The sequence below is a fragment of the Staurois parvus genome, unplaced genomic scaffold, assembly GCF_062004578.1.
Source record: "Staurois parvus isolate SC_StPar_1 unplaced genomic scaffold, SC_StPar_1.0 ptg000153l, whole genome shotgun sequence".
NCBI lineage: Eukaryota > Metazoa > Chordata > Amphibia > Anura > Ranidae > Staurois > Staurois parvus.
This window is the reverse complement of record NW_028317949.1, coordinates 23,632,986-23,652,196: the sequence shown is the minus strand read 5'-3', so window position 1 is coordinate 23,652,196 and position 19,211 is coordinate 23,632,986. Positions and strand designations below refer to the sequence as shown.

At 40.5% G+C, this 19,211-nt stretch overlaps 1 protein-coding gene across 2 annotated transcripts in view; it reads left to right on the top strand.

Annotated features, from left to right (window-relative positions):
- PIGN (phosphatidylinositol glycan anchor biosynthesis class N) overlaps positions 1-19,211 on the top strand; it is a 450,907-nt gene that overhangs the window by 5,161 nt on the left and 426,535 nt on the right. For both annotated transcript variants that reach the window (XM_089674856.1, XM_089674855.1), the window contains exon 2: positions 14,205-14,458. In XM_089674856.1, coding sequence (XP_089530982.1) covers positions 14,238-14,458 — 221 coding nt within the window. In that variant the 5' untranslated portion in view covers positions 14,205-14,237. The remainder of the gene's footprint in view (positions 1-14,204; positions 14,459-19,211) is intronic.

Sequence of the window (19,211 nt, the reverse complement as noted above, 5' to 3'; positions counted from 1 at the left end):
CAATGACTGGCTGTCACTATGTCAGTGTCGGTTTTTAAATGTAATTACCGGCATTTTTTTTTTCTTCACTGTAGCTCACTGAATTAGCGGTCACTTTTTCCCCCAGCTAAAAAAACAAAGTTTCATTTTAGTTTATTTCCCCAAGTTAAAAGAAACAACGCTTCCTTTTAGTTTCTTTCCTCAGATAAAAGAAACAGTTTCCTTTAGCTCCGGGGAAAGTGACAGCTAATTCTGTGAGCTATAGTGAAAAAAAAAAGCAGCCGGCGATTGCATTTAAAAACCGACATGGACATCCACACTGAGATTTACTATTGGGCAGTGGCTAAAAAGCAAGCGCCTGCAGAGGACATCTAAAATGTGTTCTGCACATGCTCAGTTATAACGGCCAAAGACACTGCACGGACGTCTAGATTTTCACTGTGTCGATTTCCTTTAAAAACACGATTTTTAACACATTCTTAATTTTTTTGGAAATAGCAGATATTGTTTAAAGTGAAGTCCTGATATTTGTTTTCTAAGTTTCTAAATTTCTAAGTGAACATGTCTCTGCAGTGATTTTTCATGGTGTTAGACGTGCTTCTTAGCAAGTCTGCTTTGTGAGTCTGATTCCGGGCGTGTGTCTCGTTAGTAAATTCGATTGGGCGTCTATTTATGGGCGCTGCTCAATAGTAAATCTCATTGCGGGGTAAAAGTAGACGGTCGCTCATAAAAATTGGACGTTCGCTCACGAATATGCGCCCAAGCCCAATAGTAAATCAGGGCCATAGTGACAGCCAGTGAGGGAGCCTCTCTGTATACACTGCTCCTCTCCTGCTCCCCACCCCCTTCCCCCTACAAAGAGGACCTGTCACTCATATGCTATCACATAGGGGACTATTGGCCCCCTATGTGATAGCAATAAAATCATAAGTTAAAAATATATATATATATACATGAAAAAAATACAAACAATTGGAGCCTTCCCACCCCCACATATGCAGACATTTCAGTTTCGGTTCGGTTTTCAGCCACATGCATTCTGAATTTTTGGTATGTGTTTCGGCACCAGAATTTTCATTTCGGTTCACCACTAATTTAACATATTGTGTGAACTCCATGCTCCTTGGGTACAAAGATAGTCCATCTCTGTTCTGGAATTTTTTTGCTTCTTCACGTCTTCCTCTATAGTCAAGTACTGGATAATGGTGCCCCCGTTGTGTTACTAATATTTTTTCCTCTTGGCACATTAATAGTCCATTAAAGTGTATATGAAACCTTATTTTGTAAAAACAACCCATTCAGTTTAAATGAGTAATGCAATACGTTTGTGTGTATGTATATAAATCCTTTTTTTCCCCCTTTTAAAATGTTTTGTTTTATTATAATCACATGCCCTTTGTTCTCAGCTACATATAGGTGGGGTGGTGACTGCATGGGGTGGTGACTGCATGGGGCATGTCAGCAGGAGGCAGAGAAACAGCAGAACACTGGTCTTTCCAGTGAAGAGCTGTGCATGGAGGAGTGCCCGCACAAGTCTTGGTTATTGGAGGACAGGCAGACTGTGCTTCCAGCACAGCAAGAAAACTGACCACGCTGGGAGGGATGTGCTTCTATGCCAAGCACGGTCAGTTTAAAATAGGAAAGCAGAGGGACTAGCAGGATCACCAGGTATTTTACACAAAGGAAGCTATACAAAGAGAACAGGATTCTTTTTGATAGAAGTACATGGTACAGAAGCCACATATCAGGAATAAGAAATATTGGGGTAGCAAACACTCTAGGGGCAAGACACATTTAGGCTGGTGTCTGTTGTGTAGGGTGTTACTTTTCATTGTTACAAGAGAAGGCACTGTTTTCCTTTATACTTTAGTGAACTGTCACAGAATTGCATTTCATTCAGCTTTATACCCAGCAGGATGTTGTGAAGTGCTTCATTGTGGTGACGTGGCATAGTGAGTTGCGCACCACAAGTTGCGCATGTAGTTTACAGAGAAAAATGCTTTCTTTGTACCTTGACATTGAGCCTGCTTTCATCTATGCTGATCTGCTGACATTGGGTTGATATACTTAGGCCCCATTTACACTTCGTGTAGCAGGAATGCTTGTTCCTGCTTGTGTTTTTTTCACACACTTCTGCGGGTCATGCATTGGGCAACTCATTCACTTGATTGGGCCACACTATGCGCAACAAAAGCGCCAAAGCAACTCCAGAAACTGTTTTGGTGTGGAGCATTGCACAATGCTTCAGCACGCGTTTTGCCTCCATTTTCATGCGGTAAAATTGCACCACGTTTGTGATGCCATTAAGAAGTAATGGCATTGCAAGCATGTTGCACTTTTTGCTGTGTTTCTGAAAATGAGGGCGGAAACTAGAAATTCTGCCCGCATTTCAGAGCGGCCAAGTGTGAATGGGCCTAAAGGCACATAGCTTGTTCACCGTGCAAGGGAATGTGTCCCAGAGCTTAGTAAATGAGGTGAAGCTCTGCTGACTCCCATTGTCCAATCATGGGAAAGCAAGAATACTTTTTTTTTTTTTTTCCCTTGCACATGATTGGGTATTCTTTGGAAAATCAATTTTCACTGCATTAAAAATCCTTAACAACTCTACCCAACAGCCCAAAAACACTTTTAGCGTGCAGCTTTGTTGTAGAATCCCAAGCCAGATGTAACACTGAACTGCAGATCTAATGGAAATATTAATAGTGGTAATCGTCTCACATTTGGGACCTCTGTGATATTTGGTTATTCCCTAGCTCTTTTGCTAAGGTTTCTTTTTACATGGTAGAAGCAAGGTTTGGTGATACATATTGTGTCACTGGCACTCCAATGCACCTTTCTAATGCATGTGTGTTTTATCATACCACAACACTTGGTGACTTAGTACTGTGCTGTCAGGAATGGATTCACCACTGGTGGTGGGACTCACCTGCCGTGTGGGCTGCAGTACCAGGGCTGGCCAGCAGGTGCTCTCAGCATCCAGAAGCTCACTCCTGCAGTCAGCCATCAGCTGAAGCTGATTGCAGGAGGTGTATTTAATCAGGACCAGGCCTGTGATCAGGGCCTTGGTGTATGTTTCCCATGAGCCCCTGTACCTGGTATCCTATGTTCCTGTTCTGCTGACTATCCGATTTGTTGCCGACCCTGCCTGATCCTGACCTCTGCTGACTTCTCCTGCTTGATCCCTGGCTTGCCTGACCATCCTTCTGCCTGATCCTCTGTACCGCGCTGCCCGTGAGTTACTGAACACGGCTTGTGACCCTGACTATTCTCTGCTTGCTCCTCCGGTTCCTCGCTGCCCGCACGTTGCTGTCCTGGCCTGCCTGACTACGCCAGTGTTCCTGAAGCCTGCTATACCCTGTGTCAGTCCACACATTTCTGGTCATACCCGGATCCCTAACATGTGCATTTTGATGCGATGTGTTTTTTTAAAAAAAGGTACATGCACATTGGTATTATTTCTGTGTGTAGCGCAGCCCATTCAGTTGTCTGCCCAGCTCAGCGCATGTAAATGTATGCACATGGGCTGCCACGTTGCCTAGATGTGAACCTAGATCAATACGTGCCATTCCTCAAAACCAACAGCAAATATTTTTAAGGGCTTGTGTGAGTTTTGTATTTCTTGAATCTGAAACATAGATTTTGCTATAAAGGATCACCTTTAAAATAAATGCACATTTTTTGCAGGTAAAAAAAACAGAGCTATGGTAGTTAATTGAGAAGTCGTAGTTGATTCATTCATAGAACTCTGTGAATGAATGACGCGGCCATGTGGGTGAAGCCCTGCACAGCCGCTCTCTTTTCAAGAAGTGACAGCTTCTATGGGGAACTTCTCCCTGTACTGCTGTCACACAGACGGCTCGGATTGCTGAGCCGCTGCAGGAGCGGGAACATGTTACATGTTCAACTCTAAAAACGGGTGGAACATGTAACATGTTCCCGAAGGTGAACTTATCCTATAATAGAAAATCAGCCCCTTTCTTTTTCTTTTTTTTTTTACCTTTTTAACCACAGAGAGACACAGTGGAACACCGATCGTCGTACCTCTGTGCGAGGTCCCGATCATGTGATCACTGATTGGCCAATCAGTGATCACATGCAGAGTAGTAAGCAAGATGTCCCTTCTGACATCATTGCTTACTACATGTGAAATTATTATTATACAGGATTTGTCTGTGAATGATCACAGAGTTCACATGGTACAAGGCTATTCACAACAGCCTTGTACCATGTGACAAGCTGTGACCAATCGCAGCTCACACAGTAGTTCTCAATGGCTGCAAGAATGCAGCCAGAGAGGAGAAATGATTGCTTTTACAGCCTTTATGGGTGTAAAAGCAATCAGTGTAAAGAAAAAAAAAAAATCTTCATCACCCCCCACAAGTAGTACAACGTCACCATGGTGACACTGTACTGCTAGGATGACAGTATGTAGAAAAAACCCCCATAAATAATAATATAATAAAAAAAAAAATGTAAATTTTTTTTTTTAAAAAATCATACTTTTTGGTTATAAACTAATGTGGGTTATTTTATTTTTTACTAAAAAGATAACCAAATAAATTTTGGCCAAGATTTATGATGAAATATTTATTTGCAAAGTTTTATAAGAAAAACACTTTTTTTCTAAATTTTTGGACTTTTTCATTTATATATATAAAATCCCAGCGGCGAATAAATGCCACCAAAATAAAGCTTTATCTGTCTCAAAAGAATGCTAAAAAATTCCTATGGGTACAGTGTTGCATGACCGCGCAATTGTCATTCAAAGTGTGATAGCACTGAAAGCTGAAAATTGGCCTGGACAGGAAGGGGGTAAAAGTGTCCGGACTGGAAGTGGTTAATTGTATAAAGTGACAATTGAGATAATTTTCTGTTCATTTAAATGTTTCTCAACTGCAGGCAAAAGCAGACTGCCAGATGTTTAAGGGCTTTTTTTTTTTATAAAGCAGTGAATGTGACATTCACCAAACATTCACTACAGATGAATAAATCGCTAATTCAGAACACGTGAACCACATAGGTATATCTGCAGTATTACATATAATGCTTTATAAATGTAACTAGAAAAGCTACAATTTCTGGGGAAATTGTGTGAAGTGTTCTTGCCTCCACCAGTAGTCTACAACTGGAGTGGGCGGAGTAACTGGGTGGATTGGCTTGTCACTCTGCTGCCTGCTCACACACCTGGGTTCCTATGGCAACTCACTCTACAGCAAGGGCAAAGAAGAGCGGTCAAAAACAAACTGCTCCAACTTGCTCACTTCACTGGCGGTTGCCATTTTCAAACGGTTGTAGTTTAAAAACTATAAATCCTACACTGAAGAGCTTTATATTGTGAGAATCACAAGACCCAGACCTACATGTTGATGCATGTATGCAGTATGTCTCTGAAATATTAAAAATGAAGGCACAGTCACAGTTTAGAAATTGTCCTTCAAATTTGAGGTGGCTAGAGTGGAGTTTCAATGAATGTCAGTGGGCGGCATGAGTTGCAAACAAATGGTCATATTGTGAAAACTATCAGGACTATGGCTTAGCCGTGGACATTTTTAGTGGCAGCAGGGATAGCTGAACGTTTTGGTATAAGATTTGTGTAGGTGGGCTTGAAAATGAGGGAGTGATGGCAGTTTAGAAATCATGTCCTGATTTTTCGGCTCACACTCTAGCTTTTTTCAGCTCCCACTCTAGTTTTGAACATTCTGCCATTCATTCCTATGGGACCAATTTCTCCACAAAAACACCGATATTTCGTGAACCATTCGGCGAAACGCTCCACAAACTAATAGCACACCAATCGGGACCAATCCGCACGTTTCGTATATTACTGTCTATGTAGTGTAAAAACTGTGGGAGGAGTTAGGGTGGTAAATTTGGCTATAATAATAAGAATATTTATGTGAGATAACAGGAAGTGGTCGCCATACAAGAACACTTAACTAGACTAAGTAGAATACAGCGGGAAAATAATTATTTGATCCCCTGAACATTTTGTAAGTTTGCCCACTTACAAAGAAATGAAGGGTCTATAATTTTTATCATAGGTGTATTTTAAATGACAAACAGAATATCACCAAAAAAATCCGGAGAAAACACATGATACAAATGTTATAAACTGAGCTGCAGTTCAGTGAGTAAAATAAGTATTTGACCCCCTACCAACCAATAATAATTCTGGCTCCCACAGACTGGCTATGTGCTCATGTGGTACACAGATTAGTCCTGTCAATTTAAGAAGGTGCTCATAACGACAACTCATTATGTGTATAAAAGACACCTGTCCACAGAATCTCTTTCTTGGGCACCACCATGGGCAAGACCAATGAGCTGTCAAAGGACATCAGGGACAAAATTGTAGACCTGCACAAGGCTGGAATGGGCTACATTACCTCAAGGCAGTTGGGATTAGCCTCCAAACAAACCATTGGTAACACAATAGGCCACCATACACTGAGATCCAGCAGCGCCCGCAAGGTCCCCCTCCTCGAGAAGGCACTTGTCCAGACCTGTCTGATGTTTGCCAATGAACATCTAAATGATTCAGAGAAAGATTTGGAGAAAGTGCTGTGGTCAGATGAACCCAAAATTGAGCTCTTTGGCATTAATTCGACTCGCCGTGTTTGGAGGAAGAAAATGCTAACAATGACCCCAAGAGCATCATCCCTACAGTCAAGTACAGAGGTGGAAACATTATGCTTTGGGGCTGTTTCTCTGCTAAAGGTACAGGCCGACTTTGCCTCATTGAGGACAGGACCATATATTGTAAAATCTTTGAAAAGAACCTTCTTCCCTCAGCAAGAACATTGAAGATGGTTGTTCCAGCATGACAATGACCAAAAACATACCGCCAAAGCAACAAAGGAGTGGCTCAAAAAAGGCGCAGATTAAGGTCATGAAGTGACCTAGCCAATCTCCGGATCCAGACCTTATTAATGCTATAGAAAATTTATGGAGGGAGCTGAAACTTCAAATTGCTGGGCGACACCCAAGAAACCTAAAGGATTAATGCAGGCCATAGATGGGGAGAAAACCGGCCGATTTTTCTTTAAAGAAACAAAAAATCGGTCATTCAAGCGGCCGGCGTTACCAGGAACGGTAAAAAAAATCGGCCGATTTTCATCCCGTCTACAGCTGGCAAAAAGTGTCCCTGCAGAGAGCTCTGCTATTTCTTTGACAGTTCTTTGACATTTATAGCGGGTGCAACAATGTAACTATTTGTATCCATTTCGGATACAGATGTTTTATTCGGAAACAAATAGATACAATGTTGCAACCGCTATAAATATCAAAGAACTGTCAAAGAAATAGCAGAGCTCTCTGCAGGAACACTTTTTGCCGGACTGGAATTCTTCTTCTTCTTCATCCTCTTCCTCTTCTTCTTCATCCTCTTCCTCTTCTTCTTCATCCTCTTCTTCTTTTTGTCTTCCTCATGCAGGTCACTGCTCATGCGCAGATTTTGTATCGGTAAAAAGATTGGGCAATTTGCCCATAATTGCTGCGAAAACCGGCCGATTGGCAAAATCCGCCGATCTTTTTCCAACTTTACCGATAAAAAAAATCTGCCAAAATACCAAAAAATGGCCGAACAATTAACCCACTAACGATCCGAAAATCGGCCGAAATATAGGCCGATTTTTGACCCATCTATGGCCTGCATTAGAGAAGATCTGTAAAGAAGAGTGGACCAAAATCCCTCCTGAGTTGTGTGCAAACCGGGTAACCAACTCCAAGAAACGTCTTACCTCTGTGCTCGCCAACAAGGGTTTCTCCACCAAGTACTAAGTCATGTTTTGCTTGAGGATCAAATACTTATTTTGCTCTCTGAACTGCAACTCAATTTATAACATTTGTATCGTGTTTTTTCTAGATTTTTGGTTAATATTCTGTCTATCAGTTAAAATACATCTATGATAAAAATTATAGACCCTTCATTTCTTTGTAAGTGCGCAAACCTACAAAATCTGCAGGCGATCAAATAATTATTTCTCCCACTATGAGTAACTAGAGAAAAGCTAATGATAATGAATAGAAAAAGTATGAAGAGTTCTTCCTCTTGTGACCAAAGTGTGGTAGTTGTATCTTTGTGTTATAGTGACACCTAGTGTTCACTTTGTAGTACTTTACTGAAAAAAAAAACTACAGCACCTTAGATACAGTGTTTGTTTTTTAGATACATTCTTTACATAATATGTAATTTCATGATGTTTTATGGATCCAATTTTATGTTAATTGAATATGCTTATTATGCAACAATAGTACTTATGACAGCATGCATATTGCAAATCAAGATTATAGGGTAGCAATGTATGTATTAGTCGTATCATGAAAAATGGTTAAACCATACTTTTATATAGTTAAAATATGGAGTATATGTGTAGACTTTAGATAGGATAAGTATATTATACTAACAAATCAAAATATATATTGATATATTTCCACGGATGTCTTCCTTACAAACTGGATAACAAAATCAGCTACTTGTGTGAACCGTGCATTGTATGGCCATGCCAGTTTTTTCATCTTGATCCTTTCTTTGCAGCAAGTAGTAAAAGATGGCCCCTTTGCAGAAAACTTTTTTTTTTTTAAATCGGGGATCATTACTATTACAGATACCCGGGGGGGGTAAATATTAATGAAACACCAATTTAATTCTTTATTATTTATTTTTTATTTTATATCAAGTATTTGACGCCACAATAATTTATTATTTTTCGAATGTTCACACTATTACAGATCCCTATATAGTGCTATCAATGTATGCAGCAATTTACATATACAGTATATTGTACATTCACATCAGTCCCTGCCCTCAAGGTGCTTACAGTCTAAGGTCCCGAACTCACATTCATAGAAATGCTAGGGCCAGTTTTTATAGGAGCCAGTTAACCTAACAGCTTGTCTTTGGAAAGTGGGAGAAAACATATGCAGTCACAGAATATACAAACTCCAGGCAGGTAGTGCCATGGTTGGCATTTGAACCGAAGACCCTAGTGCTGCCAGGTGGATGTGCTAACTACTTAGCCATTATGCTGTCCATTTACATTTTTACTGAAGATATTTCACATTTTACAAACAGAACTGACATGGTCTCCCTTCCTTTTTCTTCCAACGTAAAAAAAAAGTAAAATAAAATTTCCCTTGTCTGTTATTTGTGTTAGAAACACTATGAACTGTATGTATTGACAATAGGTACCCTTGCTCCTTTTTCAACAGACTGTAGATAGAAAAAGAGAAATAACATCAGTGAGATACCCAATCTGGCAGATGTAACATGAGAAAATAAAAAAGTCAATCACATCCAGCTAGTACAGACAGCCCAAGGGGTGGCTGAGAGCAAAAAGCAAAGGAGGCGTATCTGGTTTAGGAAAGTAGCCTATTAGTTATTAATAAAATGCAGGCAAGGACACTGAGCCAGTCTCCCCACAGTTTTCAAACTTAGGGCAGCAACCTCTTCTTTTATACATCAGTTTCTTACAAGGATATCATATTTTTAGCCATAGTAATCCAAGTGACTTGGTCTGGTGGAACATAAGCAGCCCACCTTTGTGCTAGAGATTTACAGGTCAGAAACAATATTCTAGGGATGCACCGATATATTGGCCATCGAAAATTATCTGCTAAAAATATGGTTATCAGTGTTTTCCCAAATAAAAAAAAAAGTGCCTGTCTTGGCATCCCATAGGTTTCAATGCAAACTCGCATCCCCTAGTGACTTGAATGCAAAGTTGCGTCCCCTAGACTGGGATGCAAAAACACCACCTAGTGACTTCAATGCAAAATCGCATCCCATTATCTTCAGTGCAAACCATCACAAATCACAGCTAACCACAAAAAAAAAAAACATACTGGTGACAGTATGTAAAAAAAAAATAGTGAAAATAATTTTAAAATTTTTTTTCATTTTCCGAAAAATTATGACAAAAAAATACAACTTCAAAAAACTCGCCATGCCTCTTATGAAGTACGTCGGACTGTCTACTCTGCAAAAAGGGGTCATTTGGGGGATATCTGTACTGTTCTGACATTCTTGGACCTCAAGAAATTAGATTGGCTGTCAGTACTTCAGGATTGATCAATATTCAGATCTATACCATAGTTTGTGAACTCTATAACTTTCCTACAAACTAAAAAATACATCCTAATTTGGGTTATTTTTACCAAAGACGTAGCAGAATACATCTCGGCCTAAATTTATGAAGAACAATTATTTATTTGCAAACTTTTATAACAGAAACAAAGAAAAACGTGTTTTTTTTTTCAAAATTTTCGGTCTTTTTTTGTTAATTTAGCTAAAAATAAAAAGTCATTCAAAGTGTGAGAGCGCTGAAACCTGAAAACTGGCCTGGGCAGGAAGGGGGTAAAAGTGTCCTGTATGGAAGAGGTTAAAGAAAGGTGGCGTGTGGAGTAATGTAAAAACACTAGTACGTCCTTTTAAAATGTACAAAAAGAGACTGGTTTCAGGAAAGTTAATAATTAGATATTTGAAATATCGCATCTAGTTGGTTTAAGAACACTAGTCTGTTTCAAGCTACTTTGTTTCAGTCATGATATTTTTTTGTTAGGTATAGTAAGAAATTGGGGAACCTGGTGTTATAGAGGACAAGTTTACAAAAACAGGCAGTTTTCATTCCTCTTCCTGACTGGTCATCACAGGTTCAGGCCAGCATATACAGTTTTTTAAAAATGATCCTCACTGTATTCTACAATATACTGTGTAAAAAGACACACGACTGCCTACAGAGAGTGAAAACAGAAGCTTTTGTTTAATTCAAAGTCTTAAATTCCAGGAACCATAGTTACGATTTTTTACTGCACTGCACATAGTTACTAAAGATACAGATCACAAACTGCGACAGGAAGGCAATGTAAACCTAAGAAACACTCAGGGAAAGGATAAGTTCACCTTTAGTAACATGTTGCATCCTTATTCGTGTTACTAATGCAGCAGCCCCCGATCCATTGGCAGCGTGCTTTATACCACTGCATCTAATGCTTTGCATTGCACTTGGTGATGTAAGGCTTGGATGCAGCTGCTTGGCCATGGAAACCCATTCCATGAAGCTCTCTATGCACTGTTGTTGCGCTAATCTGAAGGCCACATGAAGTCTGGAGCTCTTTAGCTATTGAATCTGCAGACAGTTGGCTACTTCTGTGCACTGTGTGCTTCAGCATGTGCTGACCCCGCACTGTTATGTTACATGGCCTACCACTTCATGGCTGAGTTGCTGCTGTTTCCAGTTGCTTCCACTTTGTTATAATACCACTAACAGTTGTCCGTGGAATATTTAGTAGGAAGGAAATTTCATGGATTGTCTTATTGTACAGGTGGCAACCTATCACAGTACCACGTTTGAATTCACTGAGCTCCTGAGAGCGACCCATTCTTTCACAAATGTTTGTAGAAGCAGTCTGCATGCCTAGGTGCTTGATTTTATACACCTGTGGCCATGGAGGTGATTGAAACAACTGAATCCAATGATTTGGAGGGGTGTCCCAATACTTTTGGCAATATAGTGTACTTTATAAAAATGCAGCGCTAAATATATAGAATAGTGACTAGTATAACAAATAATGTCATTTAGGAATACTAGTAGATGGAAATACAGTCCAATGACATAACAGAAATAAGTACATAAAGTGATCAATAATCAATGCTGATGCATCCCACGTTGTGATAGTGGACATCCAAATACAGGTGAAGTATCAGTTGTTCCCATGCTTGAAGGTGTGTATATAATATGCACTAACCAGATAGCGCACAATTCAGTGCGTTTGAGTAATCAGACCACTCCTGGTACTCTGGAACTGGGAAGGGCAAGACCTGAAGATCACCTGGCAAAATGAACAGCTCGGCAGGTGATCAGCATCTCATCTTTACCAACTGCAGTACCTCTTCCATCCAGCAGGGGGCCATCACCCATGTGTAATGGGCTCTCAAATACCAGTCAGGGAATCACCCCAAAATCATACACATCGGGCTAAGAGGATCCACCTTAAGAGAGGGGGCTCGTGGTACAACTAGCCCAAACCGAAACTCTGATAGTATAGTAATTTAAGATCCTTTTTTGATTTAAATACAAGAAGATGACTCACATTTGGCAGATAGTACAGATTCAAAAATGGCCGCCGGCCCCCACGCGGATCAGACGGCGTGACGTCACCGACTAGGCTCTACCCTATATGTTATCAATGAGAAGGTTTTGAGGTTGTACCTTTATGCCAGCTGCTCACATATTAGTCCAAGCGCTCGTATCAACTTTGTAGTTTGTTATAATATAGTGTACTTTGTTTGCACCAGCCTGGCCCAAACTACTTCAAGGGACCTTAAACATGGAGAACAGTTTTTGGGCCGGTTCACAGTATAGAAACACAGTCCAGATGTGTTCCGGATGCATTTTTAGTGCGTTTGGTGCATTTTTTAAGTATTCTAGTTAATTTTTCCCCCTCTCTTTTTCTTCAATTCAAATAGGGACATGTGCATACCAGTGTGTTCTTGATAAGTTCAAGTGCAGCTCTGTGCAGAAAAAATGCAGCATGTTCTACTTTTTTTTTTCTGCAACTGGAACACACTGGAACTGCAAGCACTGATGTGAAGTATGACATTGACAGCCATATAACCTACTTTCTGTGTCTTTTGCATGCAGAAAAAACGCAACTCAAACGCATGTAGTTTGAACTGGCCCTTGAATAAAAGTAAACTTGCACCACAGAAAAATTATATATACTTCAATCTAAATCTAAATGCTGCTGTTCAAGAAAGGAAGAAACCAATCAAATATAAACACTTCACAGCGCAAAAAAACCTGGCCCTTAATTCTTTAATTTCTTGTGTGATTTGTGCTAATGGGTTTGAATATACAAGACAATACATAAGAGAGTGCAGAAAGTGGCAAGTGCTTTGTGCAGGAATATTTGTATTTTGGCTGTGGGGGGCATACAATTCTTCTGCAGACACTTTCAAAACTTCATCTGGAATAAAATTTTGTCTTCATTTTACATAATTTGTAATTCATTAAGAGTGACTGCTGATTTTTCTAATCCTGTGTCTGTGATTGTACTGTCGCTGCTCGCAGTGCCTTTTTGTTTTTCTATTTGTTCTCAATAATCTAATTTGACAAGCAAGTCAAGCTTGATTTTTCAGGAAAAGTGGATATTTATGTACAACTTCAGCTGAATGTTTGTAATCCTACACTTAATTTAAATTGCCTTTGGTTGGTTACTTTAATATATTTTCACTATACACAGCTGTAAAACATTAACCACCATAATGAATGGGCTGGCTGTTCATTGCAGCTCTTCCACAAAAGTTAAGATGTGCACATAACTTCAGCTGCGTGTATCTCTGGATCTGATCATTTTTTTTTAATGCAATTTTTCTGCTAATGCGTTTTTCCATTACATGTTTTGTTTGTATTCAGCTCATTTTGTAACATGTTTCTCAAAGATGATTGTATAAAAGCTCTTCCATTTTATGTGATTAAAATTGCCACTAGGTGCCAGTACTGTGATGGTCTTTTCCATGGATTTAGGTTTGATGGTACTAGGCTATAGCACGTTGTTTGCATCTGTCATGTCCACTCTGTTTCAGTCCAAAATGTTCCACTGCTGTATTCTGAGGTTATCTGATGGTGTTCATAATAAGCTGTATCAGTATTTCTGCCAAACATCTAAGAAAAACTATTTTAACGATTTTCTTTTATCTGCAATTTTTCTTGTTAAAATATCACACTATTTTGAACTTGAAGATATAAGATTTGAAAAGCCTGGCTAAATGAAAAAAGTTGACTCTGATTGCGTTTAAAGCAACCTTTAGAGGTCTCTAAAAATCAAAATGCCAGTTCCCTGTTGTAGAAGAAGTTGTTTACTCCTCCAGTGTTCTATATCTCCAAACTTTCCTCCGATCCATTGCCGCATCAGTCTCTTTGGCATTTGACACTTCTGGGAGTGTCAAATGGCTTTTTCCCCCTACTGTGCGCTGGTTCCTTCATCTGACCTCTATACCACATGTGACACCGATATCTGACACTCCCTGATGTATCTAATCCTGAAAAGGCCAAGGGAGGCTGCAGAGCCGAAATGGAGGGGAGGAAGACAACTGGGTAGAAGAGAAGTGAATATACAACCTCTTTTATTTCATGGAACAGGCATTTGACTTGTTTAGACACTTGACAGGGCCCTGTTTAATATTGATATTTGTAAGAGATTCACATATTGTTCTTTACTTCTAGGGCTCGTCAATGTGTGTGGTTTTTTTTTAGAGGATGCTACTTTTTTTTCTTGTTGGTTTGCTAGTCCATCTGGTTTTTTTTGGCTCAATTTTTGACATTTACTTCACATCTCCACTGGTCCATGGAACGACCCCACAACAGACTTCACTGCCGTCTCCGGCAAAACGTCTAGTACTATTTGTGGCTGATGGCTTGAGAGCTGACACATTTTTTGAGTTGGATGAAAATGGAATTTCTCGGGCGCCCTATCTCAGGTAAGATCAATACATGAACGCTTAAAGGATAAGTTCACCTTTTAACAAAAAATAATAAATGCATATTTTTTTGCAGGTAAAAAAAAAAATTGCATTTTATATTTTTTGTTTTGTGAGCCTGGAAAGCGTCGCACCAACGATCAGCAGATCACTGGTGCCATGCGGGACTCCTGCAGACCTATCAATGTACAGTGAAGTATTTGATCCCCTGTTGATTTTGAATGTTTGCCCACTCACAAAGAAATGAGCAGTCTAAAAATCGAATGGTAGGTGTATTGTAACACTGAGAGACAGAACAGCAACAAAAAATTCAAAAGAAATGCATGTCTAACAAGTTATGCACTGATTTGCATGGTCGTGAGGGAATTAAGCTGCTCCACAACGCCCCACAGCACCATGGTAGTTCACGTTTGACCATTCTTCCAGAAGCGTATTTGTGAGGTCAGACACTTATGTCGGACAAGAAGGCCTGGCTCACAGTCTCTGCTCTAATTCATCCCAAAGGTGTTCTGTCGGGTTGAGGTCAGGACTCTGTGCAGGCCAGTCAAGTTCCTCCACCCCAAACTCGCTCATCCATGTCTTTATGGACCTTGCTTTGTGCACTGGTGTGCAGTCATGTTGGAACAGGAAGGGGCCATCCCCAAACTGTTCCCACAAAGTTGTGAGCATGAAATTGTCCAAAATGTCTTGGTATGCAAATGCCGTAAGAGTTCCCTTCACTGGAACTAAGGGGCCAAGTCCACCCCCTGAAAAACAACTCCAAACCATAATCCCCCCTCTGCCAAACTTTACACTTGGCACAATTCACTCAGGCAAGTACCGTTCTCCTGGCAACTGCCAAACCCATAAACGTGCATCAGATTGCCACACAGGGGCGTATTTACCACAAGGCAAACAAGGCATTTGCCTAGGGTGGCATTTTTCAGGGGGGCAGCACACCGTTCCCCTGGAAGAAGGGACGGAAGAAGGGACACATGCAGCTTGGGAACCAGATGGGGTCTGAGAGAGGCTGCTTGACTCTCGTTCCTGTGGATGTCCAGCGCTGTGAAGGTGTCTTTCTCCCTCTCGCTGGGAAGGAAGTGGCCGGTTTATGTGGGTGATGATAGTGGAAGGCTATTTTGGGTGGGGGGGCAGGGGTGTGTTGGTCAATGTCAAGCTCTGTCCTGGGGGGGCATATTTTGTGATGCCTAGGGCAGCACAAAACTTAAATACACCACTGTTGCCAGACAGAAAAGCACGATTCATCACTCCAGAGAACACGTCACCACTGCTCTAGAGTCCAGTGGCGGTGTGCTTTGCATTGCACTTGGTGATGTAAGGCTTGGATGCAGCTGCTTGGCCATGGAAACCCTTTCCATGAAGCTCTCTACGCACTGTTGTGCTAATCTGAAGGCCACACAAAGTTTAACAGTCACCCTAGGAATATTTAGTAGCAAGGAAATTTCACAGATGGACTTATTGCACAGGTAGCAACCTATCACGGTACCACGCTTGTTCACGGAGCTCCTGAGAGCGACCCATTCTTTCACAAATGTTTGTAGAAGCAGTCTGCATGACTAGGTGCTTGATTTTATACAGCTGTGGCCATGGAGGTGATTGGAACACCTAAATCCAATGATTTAGAGGGGTGTCCTAATACTTTAGGCAATATATGTTTTGACTTTTTTTTTTTTTTTTTTAAGACAGAAAATATGTCAATTCTGCCCATTGTAGCCCTTCAAGATAAACCTGTAATTAATTTAAAGTTGGCTGTGAGAGGAAATCAAGCACTTATTGTGGGCGAGCATCATTTTTTCTCTCTCGCGCTCTGTTTTTATACATTTGTCACTATAGCTCGAACAATTGCAGCATACTAATAGGGTTCATTTATTCACTAAGGCATCTATTTATAAACCTATATTTGCATAGCTATAAGTTCAGAGAAACTGCATGTGCATTTTGTTCTGTGTGATGTAACCAGCTATTGTGGGAATGGGTAAAATCAAGTGTTCTTAGGGCATTTTCTTTTCTGTGTAACAGAACAGTGCTAGAGAATGATCTATTGGAAACCACATGATAGTAAGTAATACATTCACAGGGGTTTAAACCACGTCTGTACTTGCATGCAATCCAGTTGCAATAAATGAATGAACAGTGCCTGCGGAGAATTAAGGAAAGACAGTGGTTGACAATGACATGACCAGGGGCGGACTGACCATTTGGAAACTCGGGCACTGCCCGAAGGCCCAGGGTCAGTAGGGGGCCTCGTGAGATGCCCCTGGTACCTTTTTCATAGGCTTTTTTGAGTTTGGGCAAGGACACAGGGGCCCCATGATCCCTTATTGCCCGGGGGCCCCATGAGTTGTCAGTCCGCCCCTGGACATGACAAATAAATAGTATCTGCAGTGGGGAGGAACGTTTGAGAAGGATGATATCTGAACTTTAGCAGTAGCTTTCATCAAAGCTAAAGGTGACAGGTTCACTTGTATATTGAGACAGCTCCAGTGGTTCATGTACACGGGGTGCTGATACAATATCCACATTTTCTATGTCTGAACTGCTGGATCTTTCCGGTTATAAAAGTGCATCTGCCATCTTCAGCTTTTAGATACCTTTCCTCGAATTCCCACCACAGATACTGTTTGTTTATATGTCACAATTAGTCATTGACTTTGTCTAACTTTTGCCAGCACTGTTCATTCCTTTTTTTTTTTTTTTTTTTTTTGCAACCAGGGTTCAGCTATTGTGAATGTATTGCTTATTATTATAAATGATCAAGTTACATCTAACTGTGTTTCCTTTTAAGGCCTCATTTACACTTGTGTTTGGTAGGTGCTAAAAACATGCAATTTAGCCACGTTTTTACTGCCTTCCAGACACCTCCCCCTTAAAGTAAAGCTTCACCTGGGAAGAGAAGCTCTTCTGATTCCCCTCCTCCCCACTACTCTACATATTTTGGAGAGTATTGGAGAGTTTTTTGAGAGAGTGGGATACCTATTTCAGACCTGCTCCCACTTCTGCACGGCTCACCTATGGGAGCAGAGCAGAAGTTCAGCCCCATTCCTCGCCACCCACAGCTTCCTGGGGCATGTTCCAGGACACTGCAGGACCATTCGCAAAACACAGTACATTTCACACATGAACTGTGGGAAGCCGGCTGGGAAACACCAGGAAATCACAGCCAGCTTCATACATTCAAGATGGCGGCGTTGGGGACACAAAGACAGTATTGGATCCCTGGACACAGCAGGAGTCTGTTAGCAAGTCCTGGCTGAGAGCTGTGGATTGGCTGTGTCCAATCAGAACTCTGTGTTGACAATCAACACAGAGGGAACAATCTCTGTCTTTCTTTTTCTTGCAAAGCAGGAATAAGAAACAAAGAGATCTTTTAGTGAAAGTAGCACACATTATTAGGCACACATTTAAGCCCCATACACATGATGAGAATATTGGATGAACAACCGTCCATTTTTTTTTTTTGCCTGCTAGTCTCACATCGAAATTGAAAAGGTTACTAAAGATACGAAAATTCTCGTACAAAGAAAATAATTTCAAAAGTGATGTCATGTGTATGTATGGTATTTTCAGACGACTTCTGTACTGATTAAACGAAAATTATATGATCTGGTATCGTACTAGAAAAATTTTGGTGCTTGTCCCTTCGGATATTGTTGCACGAATTGTGATTGGCTCTCCAAAGCTGTATACTAACGATCCAATTGTCGGACGATTGGTCCTCGTACGAGCATCTTCGTACGGTTTTCTTATCGTGCGTACAGGGCATAAATACCTTGATCGCCCTAGATGTGAACCCCTTCCCAGCCAGTTTCATTAGTGCAGTGACAATGTATAGCATTTTTGTATTAGTGTCACTGGTAATGCCAGTGGCAGTTAGCCAGTTCCCCCTCAACATCAGTTAGTGTCAGATTGCCTTCCACACTATTGCAGTACCATTATAAGTCGCTGATCACTGCCATTAGTAGTATAAAAAATCCACTATATACCATAGTTTGTAGACTCTGTAACTTTCACACAAACCAATTTTTATACACTTATTGGGATTTTGTTTACCAAAGACATGGAGCAGAATACATTGGTTTATGAAGAAAGTAGATTTTTTTTATTTTTTCTTGCACGTTTTATAGCAGATAGTAAAATTTTTTTTTTCCTAAATTTTCAGTCTATTTTTATTTTATATAATAAAAAATAAAAAAAACAGTGGTGATTAAATATCACCAAATGAAAGCTCCATTTGTGTGAAAAAATTATATAAATTTTATTTGGGTAGAGCGTCGCATGACCATGCAATTGCCAGTTAAAGTTGTGGAGTGCCGAATAGCAAAAAAATAGCCAGGTCATGAAGGGGGTTAAACCTACAGTAGCTGAAGTGGTTAATACCTTTGTTAACACATTCACCAATACATCATTTAAACGCAAGCAGTGTAAGCACCTGAATTTCCTTTAGTAGCAGCCTCTTGCAGTCCCCTTTACAACAGAGTTTAGATTGAAAGAATGAGAAATAGCCCAAGGCACCAATCAGTTGAGTTGCAGTGCTCATTTATAACAAGGAACATGCTAACAGCAGTAGAGAGCAGAGTGAAAGAGAAATGAGCTTATCAGCCTGCTATTTCTAGTTTTAATGCCGATTCACAGGCTGGGGGGGGGGGGGGAAGATAAGACCTGTAAGTGTTACTGCAGGAGAGAAAAAATGAGGCCCCTTCTCTTGCAAGACAGGTGTGCTTTGTAGCAGAGATGTGCAAACCTCAGCACTAAA